At 38.0% G+C, this 17774-nt stretch overlaps 1 protein-coding gene across 1 annotated transcript; it reads right to left on the reverse strand.

Annotated features, from left to right (window-relative positions):
- Positions 1-5145: 5145 nt before the first annotated feature.
- Positions 5146-17007, reverse strand: Ms4a3 (membrane spanning 4-domains A3). Its single transcript, XM_005331649.4, has 7 exons — positions 16727-17007; positions 15195-15366; positions 13412-13549; positions 10811-10867; positions 7953-8111; positions 6561-6662; positions 5146-6032 (listed from the first exon to the last, which is right to left on the reverse strand). Exons 2-7 carry the CDS (start codon positions 15348-15350, stop codon positions 5955-5957), a joined length of 690 nt encoding a protein of 229 aa, XP_005331706.2. The 5' UTR covers positions 15351-15366; positions 16727-17007; the 3' UTR covers positions 5146-5954.
- Between the last annotated feature and the right edge of the window lie 767 nt (positions 17008-17774).

A 17774-nucleotide genomic window follows, 5' to 3' on the forward strand; every position in this document is an offset into this window, starting at 1 on the left:
TGGGTTGGGACAAAATTATCAAGATAAGTTTTAACCATACCTCTGCCTGAACGGAAGAGATAATCGGGCTAACCTTCCTCCCGCCATCTCTCTCTCCTCCTCTGGCATAAGCTTTGCACACGCCTTCTCCCCAGGCTCCATCTTGGCTCACTCAATTACTTATGCCCTAGATTTATTTCCCCAAACTCAAATGAAATTTGCTTTCAGATCTCACATGAACATTTTTTTCTCAAATCAAATGCTCAATTTACTTACAATAAATGTGCATTGCTTTGCATGTTATAATTGGTAAGTAATACTAGCTCTTAGAGAGTATGTTCAGATGCTCCCAAAGGAACCAATTTCTGTCCCTCTTACTCCCTCTTCTTCCTCCTTCCCTCCATCTTTTCCTTCTTGTCTCTCAGTCTCATTTCTACATAGCAGGGCCAAGTCTGGTTTAATCAAGACAGTTAAGAGACTAAGGGAGCCAGAGACCAACACCAACCTCCAATGTCCCATGGATAACAACATGGTTACAAAAATAAAAAAGATGAGAAAATGTTGTTTCACAAAATGATAAATTATTCTTAAATACATAGCTCCATGTGCAAACTTGAAGGAAAACCTTTTGTCTCTTCATTATAGGGCAAGATTCACATAGACCAGCTCCTTGAATCTTGGTGTAATTGGAGTTTATTGTTGTAGCCTGTGTGACCAATTAACACAGTGATTGTCCAATTTATGTGAATTCTTATTGAGTCATATCCATCCCATCTTCCAAAATGATGCTTTTCAGAAAGAAGTAACAAGCATCTAATATATTTGTTTTCTTGTGTACAAGGACATCTGCTCGATGGGGAGAGGATTATAAAACAGAATTGCAGGCAAGGTGTCGACATTAGCTGTCCTACTCCTGTCTCGGATGACAACCGTGTTAGCTTTCTTAATCCGTTCTTTCTCCCTCCCCCCATAATCTTAATACAGTTAGATCTGAAGGTCTGGTCAAATCCATATATTTTCAAGATAATTCCAAAACTTTTAAACAACTTATTAGCTTGCTTTTAAAAGCACATCATTTAATCTTAGATTATTGTTTCTATTAATCCCCAGAGGAAAGAAATACACGATGTTAAAATAACAAATAGCATGTATTAATTTTATAGGATGGTCAGTAGCTGTTGACAAACTAAAGACCTGTGTATTTTTTTTTTCAGTTTCTTTATTAAAAACTTCTATCTTTATGAAACTTTTACTATACAGCAAACATCCAAAATATGTCTTTTTTAATTTTTTTTTCACATATTTCCTAATCATTTATCTCTTCTTTCTTCTGGGAGAACTTTCCATTATTTACCTTCTAAAGTCTTCTTGATTTTTCTTTTTTAATGTTTGTTATAATTTTCAAAAGTTTGTTCTCTGTTCCTATTTTCTTAACTACAGGCCTGATTTCCAGGTTCTCATAATATGACTTCTTCTTCTACCTTTCAATGAAGCCTCCGTTGTTGAAGACGGGACAGGAGCTTCCCACTCTTCAGCCTTTCCTGCTCCAGTGGCACAACGTGTCTCATTCCCTTTAGAACTTCCGAGGTGGGAATTTGCACTTGACTTTCCTTCTCTCCACTCATTAATTTAGGCACCTTTCATTTAATTTCACTTTTAAACATCCACTTGCACCAAAGTTAAAGATTTAGTTTCTTTTTTAAAATTTATTTATTCTCATTTTTTATACATGACAGCAGAACACTTTTCAATTCATAGTACACATACAGAGCATGTTTTTTCATATCTCTTTTTGTACGTAAAGTAGTGTCACATCATTCGTGTCTTCATACATGCACTTAGGATGATGATGGGCATCTTATTCCACCATCTTTCCTACTCCAACGCCCTCTCCCTTCCCCTCCCTCCCCTTTGCCCGATCTGAAGTTCCTCCACTCCTCCCATGCCACCCCCCTTCCCCATTATGGATCAGCATCCACATATCAGAGAAAACATTCGACCTTTGGTTTTGGGGGATTGGCTTACTTCACTTTGCATTATATTCTCCAACTCCATCCATTTACCTGCAAATACCATGATTTTATTCTCTTTTATTGCTGAGTAATATTCCATTGCGTATATATACTACATTTTCTTTATCCATTCATCTATTGAAGGGCATCTAGGTTGGTTCCACAATTTAGCTATTGTGAAATGTGTTTCTATACACATTGATGTGACTGTGTCCCTGTAGTATGCTGTTTTCAAGTCCTTTGGGCATAAACCAAGGAGTGGGATAGCTGGGTCAAATATTGTAGTTCCATTTCAAGTTTTCCAAGGAATCTCCATATTGCTTTCCATATTGGCTGCACCATCTTGCAGTCCCACCAGCAGTGTATGAGTGTGCCTTTTTGTCCGCGTTCTCACCAACACTTACAGTTGTTTGTATTCTTAATAGCTGACTGGAGTGAGAGAAATCTTAGAGTAGTTTTGATTTGCATTTCTCTAATTACTAGAGATGTTGAATATTTTTTCTTATATTTGTTGATTGATTGTGTATCATCTTCTGAGAAATGTCTGTTTGGCTCCTTGGCTCTTTTGATTGGGTTGTTTATTTATTGGTGTTAAGTTTTTTGAGTTCTTTATATATCCTAGAGATTAGTGCTCTATCTGATGTGTATGTGGTAAAAAAAAAAAAATTTGCTCCCATTCTGTAGACTCTCTCTACACCTCACTGATTGTTTATTTTGCTGATAAGAAGTTTTTCTGTTTCTTGTCCAGTTTGATTTGTTGATACAATTTCAGGAAAGAGAAAAAAAATCATCCTTATTCTGTCATCTAATATGGAGAAGCTTTAGTGAAGTATTAATAAAAGAAACTTAGAGCAGTAAAAAAATGAGTACATGTATTTTTCAAGGAAGATTCAAAGAAAAGAAAAATAGCTTAAAAAAGGAAAGAAACAATTGTATGATCACTAAATGAATTCACTCAAAAAATGAGAGAAAAGAGGAAAAGGTAGTGGAAATCATACAAATATATGCATATGTACATTTACATATATATATATATATATGTACATGCATATATATATGACTTTTTTCTAATTGAAGGACAATAATCTATATTTAAGGATCTCTCAAGCATCTACAAATATAAGAGAATAAATTTATATATGGTGTCATGTCGCCATAAAAATTTTTAAATTTAAGTAATAAAGATCCTTAAAACTTTCACAGAGTAGAAAATATGTCATATCATAAGGAAATAAATGGAAATGACTCAGATACTTTTCCACTGCCTGAGTTAGAAAAAATTAATTCTAAATTATATATTTCAATATAGAGTTAAATTATCAATCTCAATTAAATTAACCAAAACTTAAATTATCCATCAGGTATGGATTTAGAATAAATAATACTGAAAATTTTTAAGCCAAATTTTACCCCTCCCATTGTTAGGTATGTTCTGGAAACACTGGAAAGCAAGCTGGCAGAGGAATGCATGGAGTCCACACAATGTCCACTGTTGGGCTCCTTTACAATCTAAGTGCTGCCTGGACTTGCTGCTCACACTTTCTGTTAGTGTCCCACAGGCTACCTCTTTGTCTGACATCCACACCACTTGACTAAAACTGACCAAGTCAAGGTCAACAGACCTTCATCAAATCCAGTGACCAACACTCAGACGTTGCCTAGCTCAACCTCTCAAGTTCATCTCTCCTTTTAACTCCATTTTCATTACAGTCTACCTAATGTTCTTTTCTATCTTATGAACTGATCTTCTCCAGCTCCTGAGCTGGTTCCTCCATCTTCTGCAGACCTTTGTATTTTATCTTCCCCTTCCCTCTGGCCAAAAGCATGATTCTTGGCTTCTATGTCTTTCCTAACTACACTCACTCACGAGGGATCCCATTCATTCCCTTAGTTTTATACACTGTCTCCACAGTGATGATATGTCAGCTTTTGCGTTCAATTCAACCTATCAGTTGTGTGTCGGACTTTTTGGACAGTCAATTACAAACTCATCCTATCCACCTGGGCACTTAATATACATCACAAACAGAACCGATTCAAAACAGAACTCTTCTTGATTCCAACTCTGGGTATGTCCACCTACCAAAACTCCATAATTCCACCTCACCTACTTTAGTCTTCCCCATTGAAGACAGCTTTAATTTCTGTTAGCCCTAAAACATATAAAGTGCATTTAGCAAAAGATCGATTACACACTGGAGAAAAGAAGTACTTAGCAAAACATGCGAAAGTCACATCTTTTGTACATAATATAAAAAGATTTCCAAAAAATTAATAGGAAAGAGACAAAATATGATAGAAAGTAGCAGGCACACGAGATAATAATATATAGAAGAAGGAAACTAAACGCCCAGTAAATGTGTTGTCTCACTATTTTTCAGGGAGTATATGTTAATATAAAATTATACATCAGTTTACTCTCAGCTAGGCATAAATCTATAAGATAAAATAATTATCCAGTACTAGTGAAAAGGAGGACAATGAGTTGTACATATTGCTAGTTAGATGATTTGTTTTAGCATTTTTAAAAAACATTTTTAAAAGAATCCTTTATTAATTAAAATACAAATTGTCTTTTGGCTTAAAAGTCTTATTTCAGAGATTTTGTCTCAAAAATAAAAAGCGCATTAATTGTGAGATTTGTAAGCAGATATTAATTCAGCATTATATAGTCTAAAGCAACCTGAATGAAAGAAAAAATAAGCAATATAATTATATATAACTACTACTACAAATAAAGAGCATGATAATATAGATTGGATAATTTTTTAAAAAATAGTATGATATTTGATTATAAATATTTTTTAGATAATTCAATTCTTCTTGCATCAGTATCAAACTTACACAGGATATTACTCTATTTGGTCGGGCTTCATTTGAAGTGTTTGACATGATGAACAAAATAACTTCAATGAAAAATGGGACAAAATGATTCAAAATAACAACTTATAATTTAATCTACGAATTTGTAACACAATGCCAAATATGTGAAACTCATTATTCATTGAATGGATGGATCAATAAATCAACCATCATTTCTTGGATTTCCCAGTTTGCTGGTAAACTCTGAGACAAGAAGATAGGACAAAGTCCATAAATATCAGTGTCTTACAAGTTATAAACTTCAACACCTTCTCAAATTGTTCATGTACCATAAGAATTGGGTGGAGACAGTTCATTAGGATTTTCCATAAGATTCTTTTTGGAGAAAGCCCTTACTGGGAATATTTTTTAAAGCAATACAAGTGAATGAAGCAAAGCCAAGACAGGAGAGAAATTATTTGCTACAAGCATCATTTGTACAATAAAAGTGAAATTCATGTCTTGTTGAGACAGAAGTGTAAATTCAATTTCAGGTGTGGTTAAATTGACTTCCATTTTCTGAATTTCTCCTGTGTGGCCTTCAGCTAAATTCTTAGGCTATCTTATCTCATGGTCTCCTAATAGCTACGATTTCTACTCATAATTTAAATTCACATATTTTATGAAAAACAAAGTCATAGTTCACATATGTGGTGATGATCATTTTTTATTTGACAATTTTTGTAATGCTGCTGTTGGCTAAAGTCAAGAAGAATATTTCTGTGCTGCAAAAAATAAATCTGACTCATCTTCCTTCCTACTAGGTTGTCTGAAATGAGATTTTAGGAAGAAAACATGAAATAGTGCTTATAATAGCTCCTTTCCTTAAACCTCATAAAATGATGAAATGGGAAGAAGAGAGAGAAATAATTTTTAAGGAATGACTTTGGCGTAGTGATAGTAGAAGTTACAAATCCATGAATTCATAAAGAAATACATTGATTCATCCATACCTAGAACACACTAAAGACATTTATGATTAGGACAGAAAAGCCTAAGTCCAAGTTCCCATGATTGGTGCCTTGAGAGAAGGATTGAGTTTCATCAGCTCTTGTTTTCCTGAGTTCCTGAATGAAGCTCTGATTCCTTGGAGATTTGAGGTTAAGTTTTGATGCTCTCAGAATTACCTTCATTAGGAGGTATTCCTGATTCCATAGAACTGGGAAGTGAAGAAATTTCCTGCAAAACAAAACATTTGTCTCTAAGAATGGGATCACCATCTCCTCCTCCCATCTCTTCCTGTTACCATTAAATCATCACTAATAATGTTCATCCAACTTATTACTACTTGGATAAAGATGATGTGCACAGTCTTCAGAACAAACATCAGAAGAAAATGAAAAAATATATATATTTTTATTTTAAAGTTAGGATACCTAAAATCTAGGGAAAATATGTGATTTTTTTTCCCTACAAAAATCATATAGCTAAAAAGTCACAAGTTAAAAGGAAATAATTAAAATTAACTCCAGCTGCATAAAAAAGCATCCTCTTATGTATTAAATACGTTGTTTCCTTTTTGCATTTTCACATTTGAGTTCTTTTCTGTATTTCATCCCGTCTCCAACATTGATGCAATGTCTAACTCCAGGAACCCCAAGAAACATTGCCACATCAAAGTTTCTTTCCAATTCTTCCAGAAATAACTTCAACCCTAGACAGCAATCTGCAGACCAGGCAATTTATTCGTCATTTAAACAAACCCACCTCTCTTGAATTACAGCAGTTTCCTTTGCACCACATGGCTGAGAGGGAGATGGTTATGCACAATTCCAGCAAAGTGAAGATGAGCATTAGAGACACCAAGCCCTGGGGGAGATGGTACCTCACATCAAACACAATGGAAACATCCTCAGGAAAAATCTGTCAGCAGGAAACCAGACCACAAAGTCTCCCTCCCACAAAATGCAACAAAGTTAATCCCAAATTAGATTTAAGACACAAACTCTGTAGAAGGGCTGCACTCTTAATTCAGCAGCAAGGGAACACTTTCCCTGGAGAGAGAAAGGTGAACGATTTGTATATAAATTCAAGTGAACTAGTCATGGGAGAGGGATCCCAGAGGCAAAATTCTAACACTATTGCTAACATTGCTCAGTTAGAAAAGAACTAAACTAAGGAAATGAGCAGGTAATTTAAGAAAATGGAGAAAATTGATCCCTTCTCTGTTTTATCAATAGCACCTCATAGCTGTTTGGGCATTTACGTTATCCTTAGAAACTAAAGCAAAAGGCTGGTGTAAACACAAAGTAAACATTGTTGGTTTGCTAGTGATCTTTCTATATCACTGAGGCACTTAGAAGAAATACAATTACAAACTTTTCTGGAGGGAAAGTGCCACTAAATCCACAAAAAAAAGTCAAACTCAGGTAAATATAAATTTAGATAATTAAAAATTATATAATAATTTTTATTAGATACTTAAAATTTAATAATTTAATAAATTATTTATTAAATTATTAAATTTAATAAAGAAAAGGCAGACACAGATTTCCATGGTGATGCCAGAAAACAGGAGGATCAGGGATGGATAAATAATTTGGCAATCACTGGACTGCACTCAACACACTTGAAGGACAATATTAATTTCTAAGTTGACTTCAAAGAGGTATAATACCTAAAACACAGACCAAAAAAAATCATGTGGCAGCCTATTAAAGAGCTTCTTTTTCAAAACATCATAACTCGGAAACTCAGAAGTGAAGTCAATCAAAACTTTTCAGACTTCAGAGAAAGTTGTATGTCTCCCAAGTTTGCTTTATTAAGCAAAGATACATGAGATAAAATTTTTAAAAAATAGCATAATAGAATTCATTGTAATGTCAATAATAATATAACATGATGTGCTAAATATTGCCTTCATTGCTTTTCAAATATTATTTCATTCTTACACTAACCCTATGGTTAATATGATTTTCCTCATTTTAAGAGTGAGAAAATTAAAATACCAACCTTATTTAATTTTCCCTTCATTACAGCACTAATAGGCAGCAAAGACAAATTTAAATCAAGGTAGCATAATATATGACATATTGTTTTCTGTACATTTTGAAATGTTTAAATTATCTTCTATGAATAGACATAGTTATAATTGCCTACATTTGATGAGGAACCCAGGTAATTGCATAAATCTGGAGACCGGGAAGATTGACAACTCTTGAAGGCTTGGTTATTTAGTACTAGATGTATTAAGAGAAAAACGATCCCAACTAAGGCAATTGTAGCACTGGCAATGTTCATTCCAAAACTGTTTTGCATCTAAGAAAGAAAAAGAACTTTCCATTAATATATGTGGCCCTCTTTTATCCCCTGGCAATAAATTATTTCTACAAATATTGACTGATTGACACCCAACAATATTCTAGATGCAGGACAGACATGGATGAACAAAACGCACCACCACCCATGGAGCTTCTGTGCTAGGAATAAAGATAAAGGAAACGATAAACCTACTAATAGGTAATATATACAGTATTTTGAAGACATGAAGTACTTTGGGTTAATAAAATTATGTAGGGAGAATCTGAAAATCAAAAAAAAGGAGTGGAGGTTTGTGATATTAAATGGGAATAAATGACACATGGGGAGAGGACCAAAGAACTTATGCTACTCCAGATGTCTGAGAAGATGCATAGGGAAATGTCCGCACAGTCAGAAACACTTGTTCACAGCCCCAAGGCCATGGTGCTCCAGGGAAGCCAGGTGACCAAGGCCATTGGAGGTAAACAGAGAAGATTAGGAAACCAAGACAGAAAATAATGGAGAGCCAATCACACAGGGCCTGGTAGGTCCTAAAAGGATTTTGGTTCTAACTTTGAGAAAAATGCATTGCTACTAGAGGATTTTGAGGGAAGGGGTCATAGATTTATTGCTAAAGGGCTCCCTCTATCATGGTTGATAGTAAAGACAGGGTCCTGAACAGACTCTGTGAGCCCCACGAGGAGACAGGTTGGTAGATGGGATGTAGGGTCATCAGTAGAGAGAAGAACAAAGCTCAAACTCTGACCAAGCTCGGAGGCAGAGCCCACAGGGCTTGCTGACATACTGGATTCAGGATTGTGACAGAAGAGCCAGGCAAAGTTTCAGGCCTTTCATCTAGTAACTGGGAAAGATGGAGCTCCCATTGGCTAACATGCAGAAGACTACATAGAGGTGGATTCAGGAGGAAGATGCAGAATTGGGCTTTGGACCTTTTTGATATCTAAGTGGAAGAAGGCAGATATGCCAAACTGATGCTCAGGAGAAAAATCTAGTATGGAAATATTTGTCTTGGGGTTGTGGGGTATAGAGATGTTATTTGAAGTCATGAGAAAGGATGAGAGGACAGAGTATAGGTTGAGAAGAGCAGGTGGCAGGGAATCGCACACTGAGGACCCTAACACCCAAAGATCAGGCACAAGAAAAGGAATCAGGAGAGGAGAGGAGAAGGCGAACCCAGAAGACAGGAGGAAACCGGCCAGTCAAGGTGGAGGAGAGGCCAAGGGAAGAAACTCCTGGAGGAAGAGTGAGTGGCCAGCTGTGCTAACCATTGTCATCATTAAGTCAGATGAGGACTGAGGATTGCCCGTTGCTTTAGCAATGTGGAGGTTTCCAGTTACAGAGGTGTGATAGGGAAGAAAGTCGTCTTACTAAAGTAGGTTTGGGTCAAATTGTGTGTGTTTGTATGTGTATGTGTGTATATTTACTTAAAAAAAATATATATATATATACATATGTATATGTGTATATATACACACACATATAGACATTTTTAAATAACTAGATGCTCATATACCGATTTAGAAAGATCTGGTAGAGAGACATAAACAGGAGTGATACATTTCTGTGGAGGAAAACGAAAGGAATATAACACTCAGGTAGAAGAATCAGCTTTAAAGGAAATCAGAGAGTTCACCTAAGCCAAGAGGCTCTAATAAGAAAAATATCGATGCAGATCTACTCCACAGAGTAGGTGTTGTAGTGGGGTCTGAAAGCTCTCTTTCGATGGCTTCTGTTTTCTCAGACTCTCAGAACAGAGAGCAAGGACATCAACAGAGAGTGGAGGTGTAAGAAAGGGACTGGTGTTTGAAAATGAATATTGTTATGGCTTAGATTTGAGGTGTCCCCCAAAAGTTCATGTGTGAGACAATGCAAGAAGGCTTAGAGGTGAACTGATGGGGTTATTGAGAGCCTTAACCCAATCAGTGAATTAATCCCCTGAGAGGGATGAACTGGGTGGTAAGTAAAGGCTGATGGATGTGGATGGAGGAGGTGGGTCATTGGAAGCTTGCCTTTGGAATATATATTTTCTATCTGGTGAGTGGAGTCTCTCTCTCTCTCCGCTTCCTGATAATATCCTGAGCTACTCTCTTCCACCACACTCTTCTGCCATGATGTTCTGCCTTATCTCTATCCCTGAGGAATGGAGCCAGCTACCTTTGGACTGAGACCTCTGAAACTGTGAACCCCCAAATAAGTCTTTTCCTCCTCTAATTGTTTTTTGTCAGGTCTTTTGGTCACAGCAGCAAAAAGGCTGCCTAAAACAAATATAACAGTAAAATAGTCATGGAGAGAGGAGGAAAAGTGAATGCATGGAATAGGAATGTGGAATATAAATGGCTGGGAGACTCAGCAAGGACACATAATAGACAGCATCATTTAATCAGTGACTAAAGGAATGGAATTTCTCACTCTCCGTTTCAGGAAATCCTATCCTCAAAATAATTAGAATTGGTTAAACCAAACTCACAAAAACCAAGAAGCATTTTCATGAAATATTTTGTAACCATCCCAGATAGACATGTCCACAATTTATATGACTTTCTGAAACCCTCTATCTGAATGCTCTAAGAAAAGAACATTAATTTTCTGGTACATTAAGTGACTCAGTGTGATTCGCCAACCTCTATCTTTCCACCTGTTTGCAGATCATTTATTTTCAGTCCTGTGTTCATAGAGAAAGAAGAACTGCCACTTACCAGCATTCTTGTGGATTTTCTCCCTGCTACAACAGTCAAGGATCCTGAACTAATAAACTGAAAATGGGAAGTAAAGGAGATAGAGAATATTAAGTCTCAACCACGTGCTTCTTGGCCTTCTCTGAATTAGTGGACGCCTAGCGTTAGTTACACAAACCTCATTTCTAAACTCACACGCTAGAACCAAAATTATACTTGATGTTGCTCATTATTTTACACAACTAAAATTTTAAAGAAGTTTGTATTTTAAGCAAGCTTATCCTCTTTTCATTTTGTTTTACGTCTGGCTTTGAACAAGTTTTTGTGATTATAGACACTTTAAAAACATATATACATTTAGTTAACTCAATAGAATTATAGTTATGTTTATGTTTATATTAAGTATATGAAATTATATATGCATGCATTTAGAATATGATTTCTTATATTTCTACTCAGGCTGCAGATAAATGTCTGAATTATTGGACTAGATATTCCAAGAGATATTTTATAAATCTAAGTGTCTTTATCTATGTACCCTATAGTTTTTAAATCTTTAATAATAATCCTATTTCTGTGATACTAATTTTGATACACTGAATTCTCACAATAGTTACATTTTCTTAACTTTTATCATTTTTAACTCCTCAGTCTCACCACCCTTCACCAAATCATTCCTGTGGATTGAGAGAAAAGTTGCCAAAATCATGGAGAGAAATCTTGCTTCTTAAAATTCAGCTATTGGATTCCGACTGAACATGCAGGAACTATCTATGGATTCTGCTTCAGATAAAGAAGCAGAAGTTATCACAGGACCCTCCTCAGCCCCTCTGTAAGAGCATATGCTCTGTGTCCCCATCCCTGCTCTCTCTCACACTTGTCCCGTCACCTTGATCAAATCCCTGCCAAATCACTCCCCACCTGTTTGGAGGTGTGTGCATCCCCATTGTTGAGATCACCTACCTGATAGCAGTGTGGAGATAAAATAAAATGATACATAAAAAGGACTCCAGTATTTGCCCAGCACACAGAAAACATCCAAATTGTCAATGATATCTAAAGTTTTTATACACATTTTTTCATTTAATTCCAGAGATCCAGAGAGGGTCCTCATGCTATTTTTACCATCCTGGTGAGGAAACTGAAGGGCAAGAGCTCATGTCTTTTCTGCTATCACACTGTTCATCAGGATGAGCCAGAGAGAGATGAGAAAATAGAAAGGATCATGTGGTCAGTACACGACAGGGCATGGACACATTGGGGTGAGGACCAGGCTGTGGCTGTAGGTAAGAACAGGCACAGAGGGCACATCATAGACCTTAGACTGTGCTCTGCAGTGGTATGGACCAGAGAGAAGCTTTCAGCAATTGTCAGTTTTGAGTCTTAGTGTTGATGATGTTAAAATGAGAAAAAAAACAAACACTATCCTCACTGAAATACTGCAATCAGTATTCTCTTTTCTACAGTACAGTATGGAAATCCACCATTTAGGTAGTCAGGATTTATTATGCAAAATATATTTAGAAAAATTCAGAGCTTAACTAGCATCAAAATAATATTATCTAAAAATTTCTGGAATGCTAAACCCAAATTACATGTTTTGGACTGTACCCAGAAACAGTATATAATATTTTCTCAGAATATGAACTCTGATTTTGATCAAGAAATAGCCAGATTAAGTACAATCTTCTTTTTCTGTGGTTGTTATTGTTTTTAGCAATTTCATTTTAAAGGAGAGCTAAAGTTTGGAGATTAGGGGAGAAAAAAAGGAATGAAATATTCATTTTTAGAAGTTTTTTTCCCTTCATTTGCCAATAACTGTCCTATTCACAACTTTCAATTAAATATCTCCATCTTACATTTTATAATAGCTGCTTTATTTTTTAAGTTCAGTTCAGAACTGGACATAGGTAACTTGTCAAAGATCTAGCACTAGGGATTAAACAAGCAAATAATAATGATATTAGTAATAGTAAGTAGTAGCAATGGCTGATTAAGAGTTTCTATTAGCCACTTTAAAAATGAATCTCAGGCAAACAATAATCAAATAACAAAGATGAACGAGTAAATTCCAAAGATCACCTAGGCCCCCATCTGTGGATTCTGACTGGACATGTAGGAACCATCTATGGATGGGGTTTTTGTTTGTTTGTTTGTTTTTCTGAATACATTTTGACCCAGATAAGGGAAATGGCTCTTCTGATTTTCCAACAGTGATCCAAAGAAAAATTTCTTATCTCCCAAGCCTGGACTCCCAGCTGAACCACAGGGCAATACTCATTCACCAGTACTCATTTTTCATTGGATTCTGTTAGTATCCATAAATTTAACCTCTAGATACTAAGTTCCTGTTTGGGACTTAAATGTGCTTAGCAAATATGATTTCTTGAATCAGAAACAAAGGGACTTCTTTTCACCTTGCTTATGTCAAAAACTATAATTTAAAGCCACAGTATGTAGCCTTCAAACGACCTTCAAATGACCTACAAACAACACTTTCATAACCAAACATAACCAGCCTCTTAATTCAAAATATAGACTATGAACTTGATGGAGCTCATGCTTCTAGCTGTTGCATCTAAGAAATGATCAATGAATAGCCAGGGGGGAAGGGGTACTCACAAGCACAGCGCCATATAGTGGATACCCTGTGTAGACCGTGAAAAAAAAGAAGTGCCTGAAGAAGTGGGTCAGGAACTCTGAGGATCCCAGGAAAACGCCCAAAGCCAGAATCACCACTCCATTCAGGATCTGCACCGCCTCCAGGAAGAAAAGCAAAAGACAAAACACCATTTTAGCTTCCTTCAGAAAGAAGAGATCATGGCTTCCAGTGGTTAAAATATGAAGCCTAATTGCTAGCGGTGAACATTTTTTCATATATTTGTTGATTGATTGTACATCCTCTTCTGAGAAGTGTCTCTTCAGGTCCTTGGCCCATTTATTGATTGGGTTATTTGGTTTTTTTGGTGCTTAGCTTTTTGAGTTCTTTATATACCCTGGAGATTAGTGCTCTATCTGATGTGTGAGGGGTAAAGATGTGCTCCCGAGCTGTAGGCTCTCTATTCACCTCACAGATTTTTCCTTTTGCTGAGAAGAAATTTAATTTGAGTCTATCCCATTTATTGATTCTTGATTTTAATTCTTGTGCCAAAGGAGTCTGATTAAGGAAGTTGGGGCCTAATCCCAATATGGAATGCAGTATGGAGATTCCCTGGAAATCTGGGAATGGAACAACCATTTGACCCAGCTATCCCTCCCCTCGGTCTATACCCAAAGGACTTAAAAACAGCATACTATGGGGACACAGCCACATCAATGTTTATAGCAGCACAATTCACAATAGCTAAACTGTGGAACCAACCTAGATGCCCTTCAGTGGATAAATGGATAAAAAAAAAATGAGGTATATATATACAATGGGATATTCACTCAGCAATAAAAGAGAATAAAATCATGGCATTTGCAGGTAAATGGATGGAATTAGAGAAGATAATGCTAAGTGAAGTTAGCCAATCCCCAAAAAACAAATGCTGAATGTTTTCTCTGATATCAAGGAGGCTGATTCATAGTGGGGTGGGGAGGGGGAGCATGGGAGGAATAGATGAACTCTAGATAGGGCAGAGGGGTGCAAGGGAAAGGGAGGGGGAATGGGGTTAGAAATGATGGTGGAATGTGATGATCATTATTATCCAAAGTACATGTGAGAAGACATGAATTGGTATGAATACACTTTGTATACAACCAGAGATATGAAAAACTGTGCTCTATATATGTAATAAGAATTGTAATGCATTCCACTGTCATATAAATAAAAAAAAATATGAAGCCTAAATAAGCTGGGCCAGAGCATCTCCTAGGAGGTTCTTGTTCCACTCTATCCCCATCAATTCCAGTGGCAAGACTTCATCGTCATCTGTCCACCTCCCCCCCTTTTCTATCCATTCTCACAAGGTCTAACTCAAATAAAGGAGCAGAAGAACAACGCAGATGTGCTGGAAAGACAAAAGTCCCAATACCTTCCCAGCAAGCTTTGGGGTCACAAGGTGAAGGAGGCAGACAGATGTTAAGCAGTATTCTGCTCGGCCTTTCTCTCAACGCAGTTTTCTTAATTCAAAATATAGACTATGAACTTGATGGAGCTCAGCCTCAGACCTGCGGGTCAGAAGGCACAAAGCAAGAATGAAGGGGGCCGTGGAGTCCTTCCCCCACGGTGGGACAGGCTGCTTTCTGCCATGAGAGAAGGCCTCTCCATGGCTGCTTCTCAGGTCGGACGTGTCTCAGACTTTTCTTCATCGTTGACTTAGTGATGAATAACTCAGAAATTCCTCCTGCTGGCCCGACACAAAGGTTTCCACATGATGATTATTTTTCTTTCCTTTTAATTTCTAAACGAAGGCTGACTTACCCCAAGGGCCTGCAGGACTCCCTTCTGGTGATCCTGTGATCCCTCCATGAGCTGGTAAGCAGGATTATTCACACACTCTGGTTTGGCCTGGCCGCCCGGGGTGCTGCCCGCAGAGACCCTCGGTGGCTCTGCCTTGTTCCCTTCTTCAGAGGCCATTTGGGGTTGTTTTCGGCTGTCATGGAAAAGAAATCCAAAAGCTTAACGTTTTCCCCTTTGCCACGTGATAATAATATTTTTGGTGTGTTGGAAGAGTTCCACTCTGTCCATGCACCAAAATGATGGACCACAGATGGAGCAAGAAGGCAGAAGACAGAGTTGACATGATGCTCTGCTCTGTCCCACCCTTCTGAGGGCCATTTCCACGCCAGAAACATGTTTCTCTGCAAGCTTCACCCAGCAGTCTGCTCTTCTGCCAGACTGAGTCTCACCCCGTGCCATGCTCCCACGATGCCCCTGGAGTCCTGGCCGTCTAAATGAAGCACCCCTCTTGCTTACTCTCAGACTCCCCAACTTCCTTCTCTGGCCCCTTAATCAGGCTGAGCTTCAGTTTCTAGAATACTTGTCTGAGTCTCACTTGCCTCTCATCACTGGGTGACAGTGCCTAGCCCAAATCTATCATGTGATTGGCACGCAGCTAACACACAGTTCATAAACAAACTTTGGTCCAGTATGACATAGCCGTGCCTCACAGATGACACTAGAAAACATGTCTGCAAACTGGATCCTCTCACACTGCGAACCCCAGGCCACTCTGGAGGGAGGAAATCTAAGCACGTTCGTGCGTTTAACTTTTCTAAACCGTCAGAGAGAATTTTCAGTCTTCAGGTAAAGCAAGTTATGTTCTGTAACTTTTGGTCAATTTAATGTTAAAAAAAATCAGAGAAATAGAAGTTTCCTAGGAATTTTCCAATTTTCCCTCTCCAGCTCTGAATGTAGCAGAAGTTGGTCTAAGTGCTTTGCTCATGTTAAATAATTTAGTTCTCACCATATCCATTTGAGTGGTTACTATTGTGAAGACCCTTTCTTTCTTACAGGGGAGGAAGCTGAAGAACAGAGAGGTTAAGTAAGTTTCCCAAGGCCACCGGCCAGTGATTTCATGAGCTAGGGATCATAGCCTGGGACTCTGGCTCTAGTTATCATTATACATATCATTCCTTGGAGTTTATGCTGAAATTCACTCACCAAACCCATACAACCCTCAGGAACATGCAAACCATTTCTTGCTATCAAGACTGGCAGCCATTTGGAATTAACATGCATAAGAGGTAGAGGTGTGTGTGTGTATGTGTATGTGTGTGTCTGTGTCCATGCCCACATTTCCCAAAGAAATAGCTGCATGTCTCCATAATTTTTTATCATAGCACCAGAGTAACATTCACACTCTAAGTAGAAGCCATCCTTATGGATGAATATTTCCACAACTCCATAAAACAATAGCAAAACACTTTATAGACATCCCAAGGAGGTCACTGGGAGGCAGCAGACCAGAAAGAAAGGGGAATTTCTACCAAGAAGGAACATACAGGTATTACCTGGGGGACTTCAGGCTTTGGCAGACTTCTTTCCACTCAAGTCCATCTTCTGGAGAGTAGGAGACACTCAGGAATGATCCCCACGGTGTCTGTTCCAGAAAACAGCAGCCACTTCCTCCTCAGGCCTAACGGATCTTTCCCTTGTGCAACACTTCACTGGAGCCAGTGAAAATGTGTCCCTGGCCGATTGGAAGGTGTGCTAATCACATGTGCATTTATGGCCTCTCTGACCATCAGTTTCCCCAAGGCTGAGCAATAAGTAGGAAAGTAACTGTTGGGAGTAACTGTCTTCTGGCTTTGAGATGTTGCTTAACCCATTGTTGGAGCAGAGATGATATCTCGGTCAATGGGAAGGGGTTGTAGAATAGAAGAGTAGAGCTGGTAGAGTTGTATAGTAAGAAAAGATAAGAACAGGAGTAAAAGGGAGGAGGGACAGTGGTCACTGAGACACTTAGACTCTATCAGCTGCCAGCAAAGATACCAGGTACTTTACATGCATGAACCTGTTCAGTTCTCACAGGTTTTGAAAGGTGAATTACTTTGTCCAATATCGTAAATTAACAATGCTAATTTAGTGTAAATGTATTCAATGATTACTGTGTACAAGTTGCTGTTTACTTATATAAACTCCTGCTAGCCTCACTGTAGCCCATGACCTAGGTACTTCCATTAATTCAATATGATGGAAGACAAATCTGTGGCATGGAAATGTTAGCCAGATGTCCTCTCATTTAATGAATTATCCTAGTCCACTTTCTGCTGCTGTAACACCATACCACTGTCAGGGAAATGTACAGATAACAGACATTTACTTGGCTCATGGTTCTAGAGGCTGGGAAGCCTAAGGCCATGGCACAGGCTTCTGGCGAGGGCCTTCATACCGCATCATCACATGGTGGCGGGCCGGTAAGCACCACAGGACAGACAGGATGCAGGCCACACTTCATCCTTGGATCAGGAACCCATGCCCATGAGGACTAACACAACCACAGTGATATTAACCCAGCCCCGAATCCTGGGCAGCCTGGGTGGCGACCTCCTCAGGCCT

The sequence above is a fragment of the Ictidomys tridecemlineatus genome, chromosome 4 (assembly GCF_052094955.1).
Source record: "Ictidomys tridecemlineatus isolate mIctTri1 chromosome 4, mIctTri1.hap1, whole genome shotgun sequence".
Taxonomy (NCBI): domain Eukaryota; kingdom Metazoa; phylum Chordata; class Mammalia; order Rodentia; family Sciuridae; genus Ictidomys; species Ictidomys tridecemlineatus.

Coding starts and splice junctions, on each gene's coding strand:
- Ms4a3 (XM_005331649.4), bottom strand. CDS start 15,350: ATGGCCTCTGAAGAAGGGAACAAGGCAGAGCCACCGAGGGTCTCTGCG. Junction 6,663..7,952: donor ACCTGGGTTCCTCATCAAAT/GTAGGCAATTAT, acceptor CATCTCCCCCAG/GGCTTGGTGTCTCTAATGCT. Junction 6,033..6,560: donor ACTGCTGTAATTCAAGAGAG/GTGGGTTTGTTT, acceptor TTTGTTTTGCAG/GAAATTTCTTCACTTCCCAG.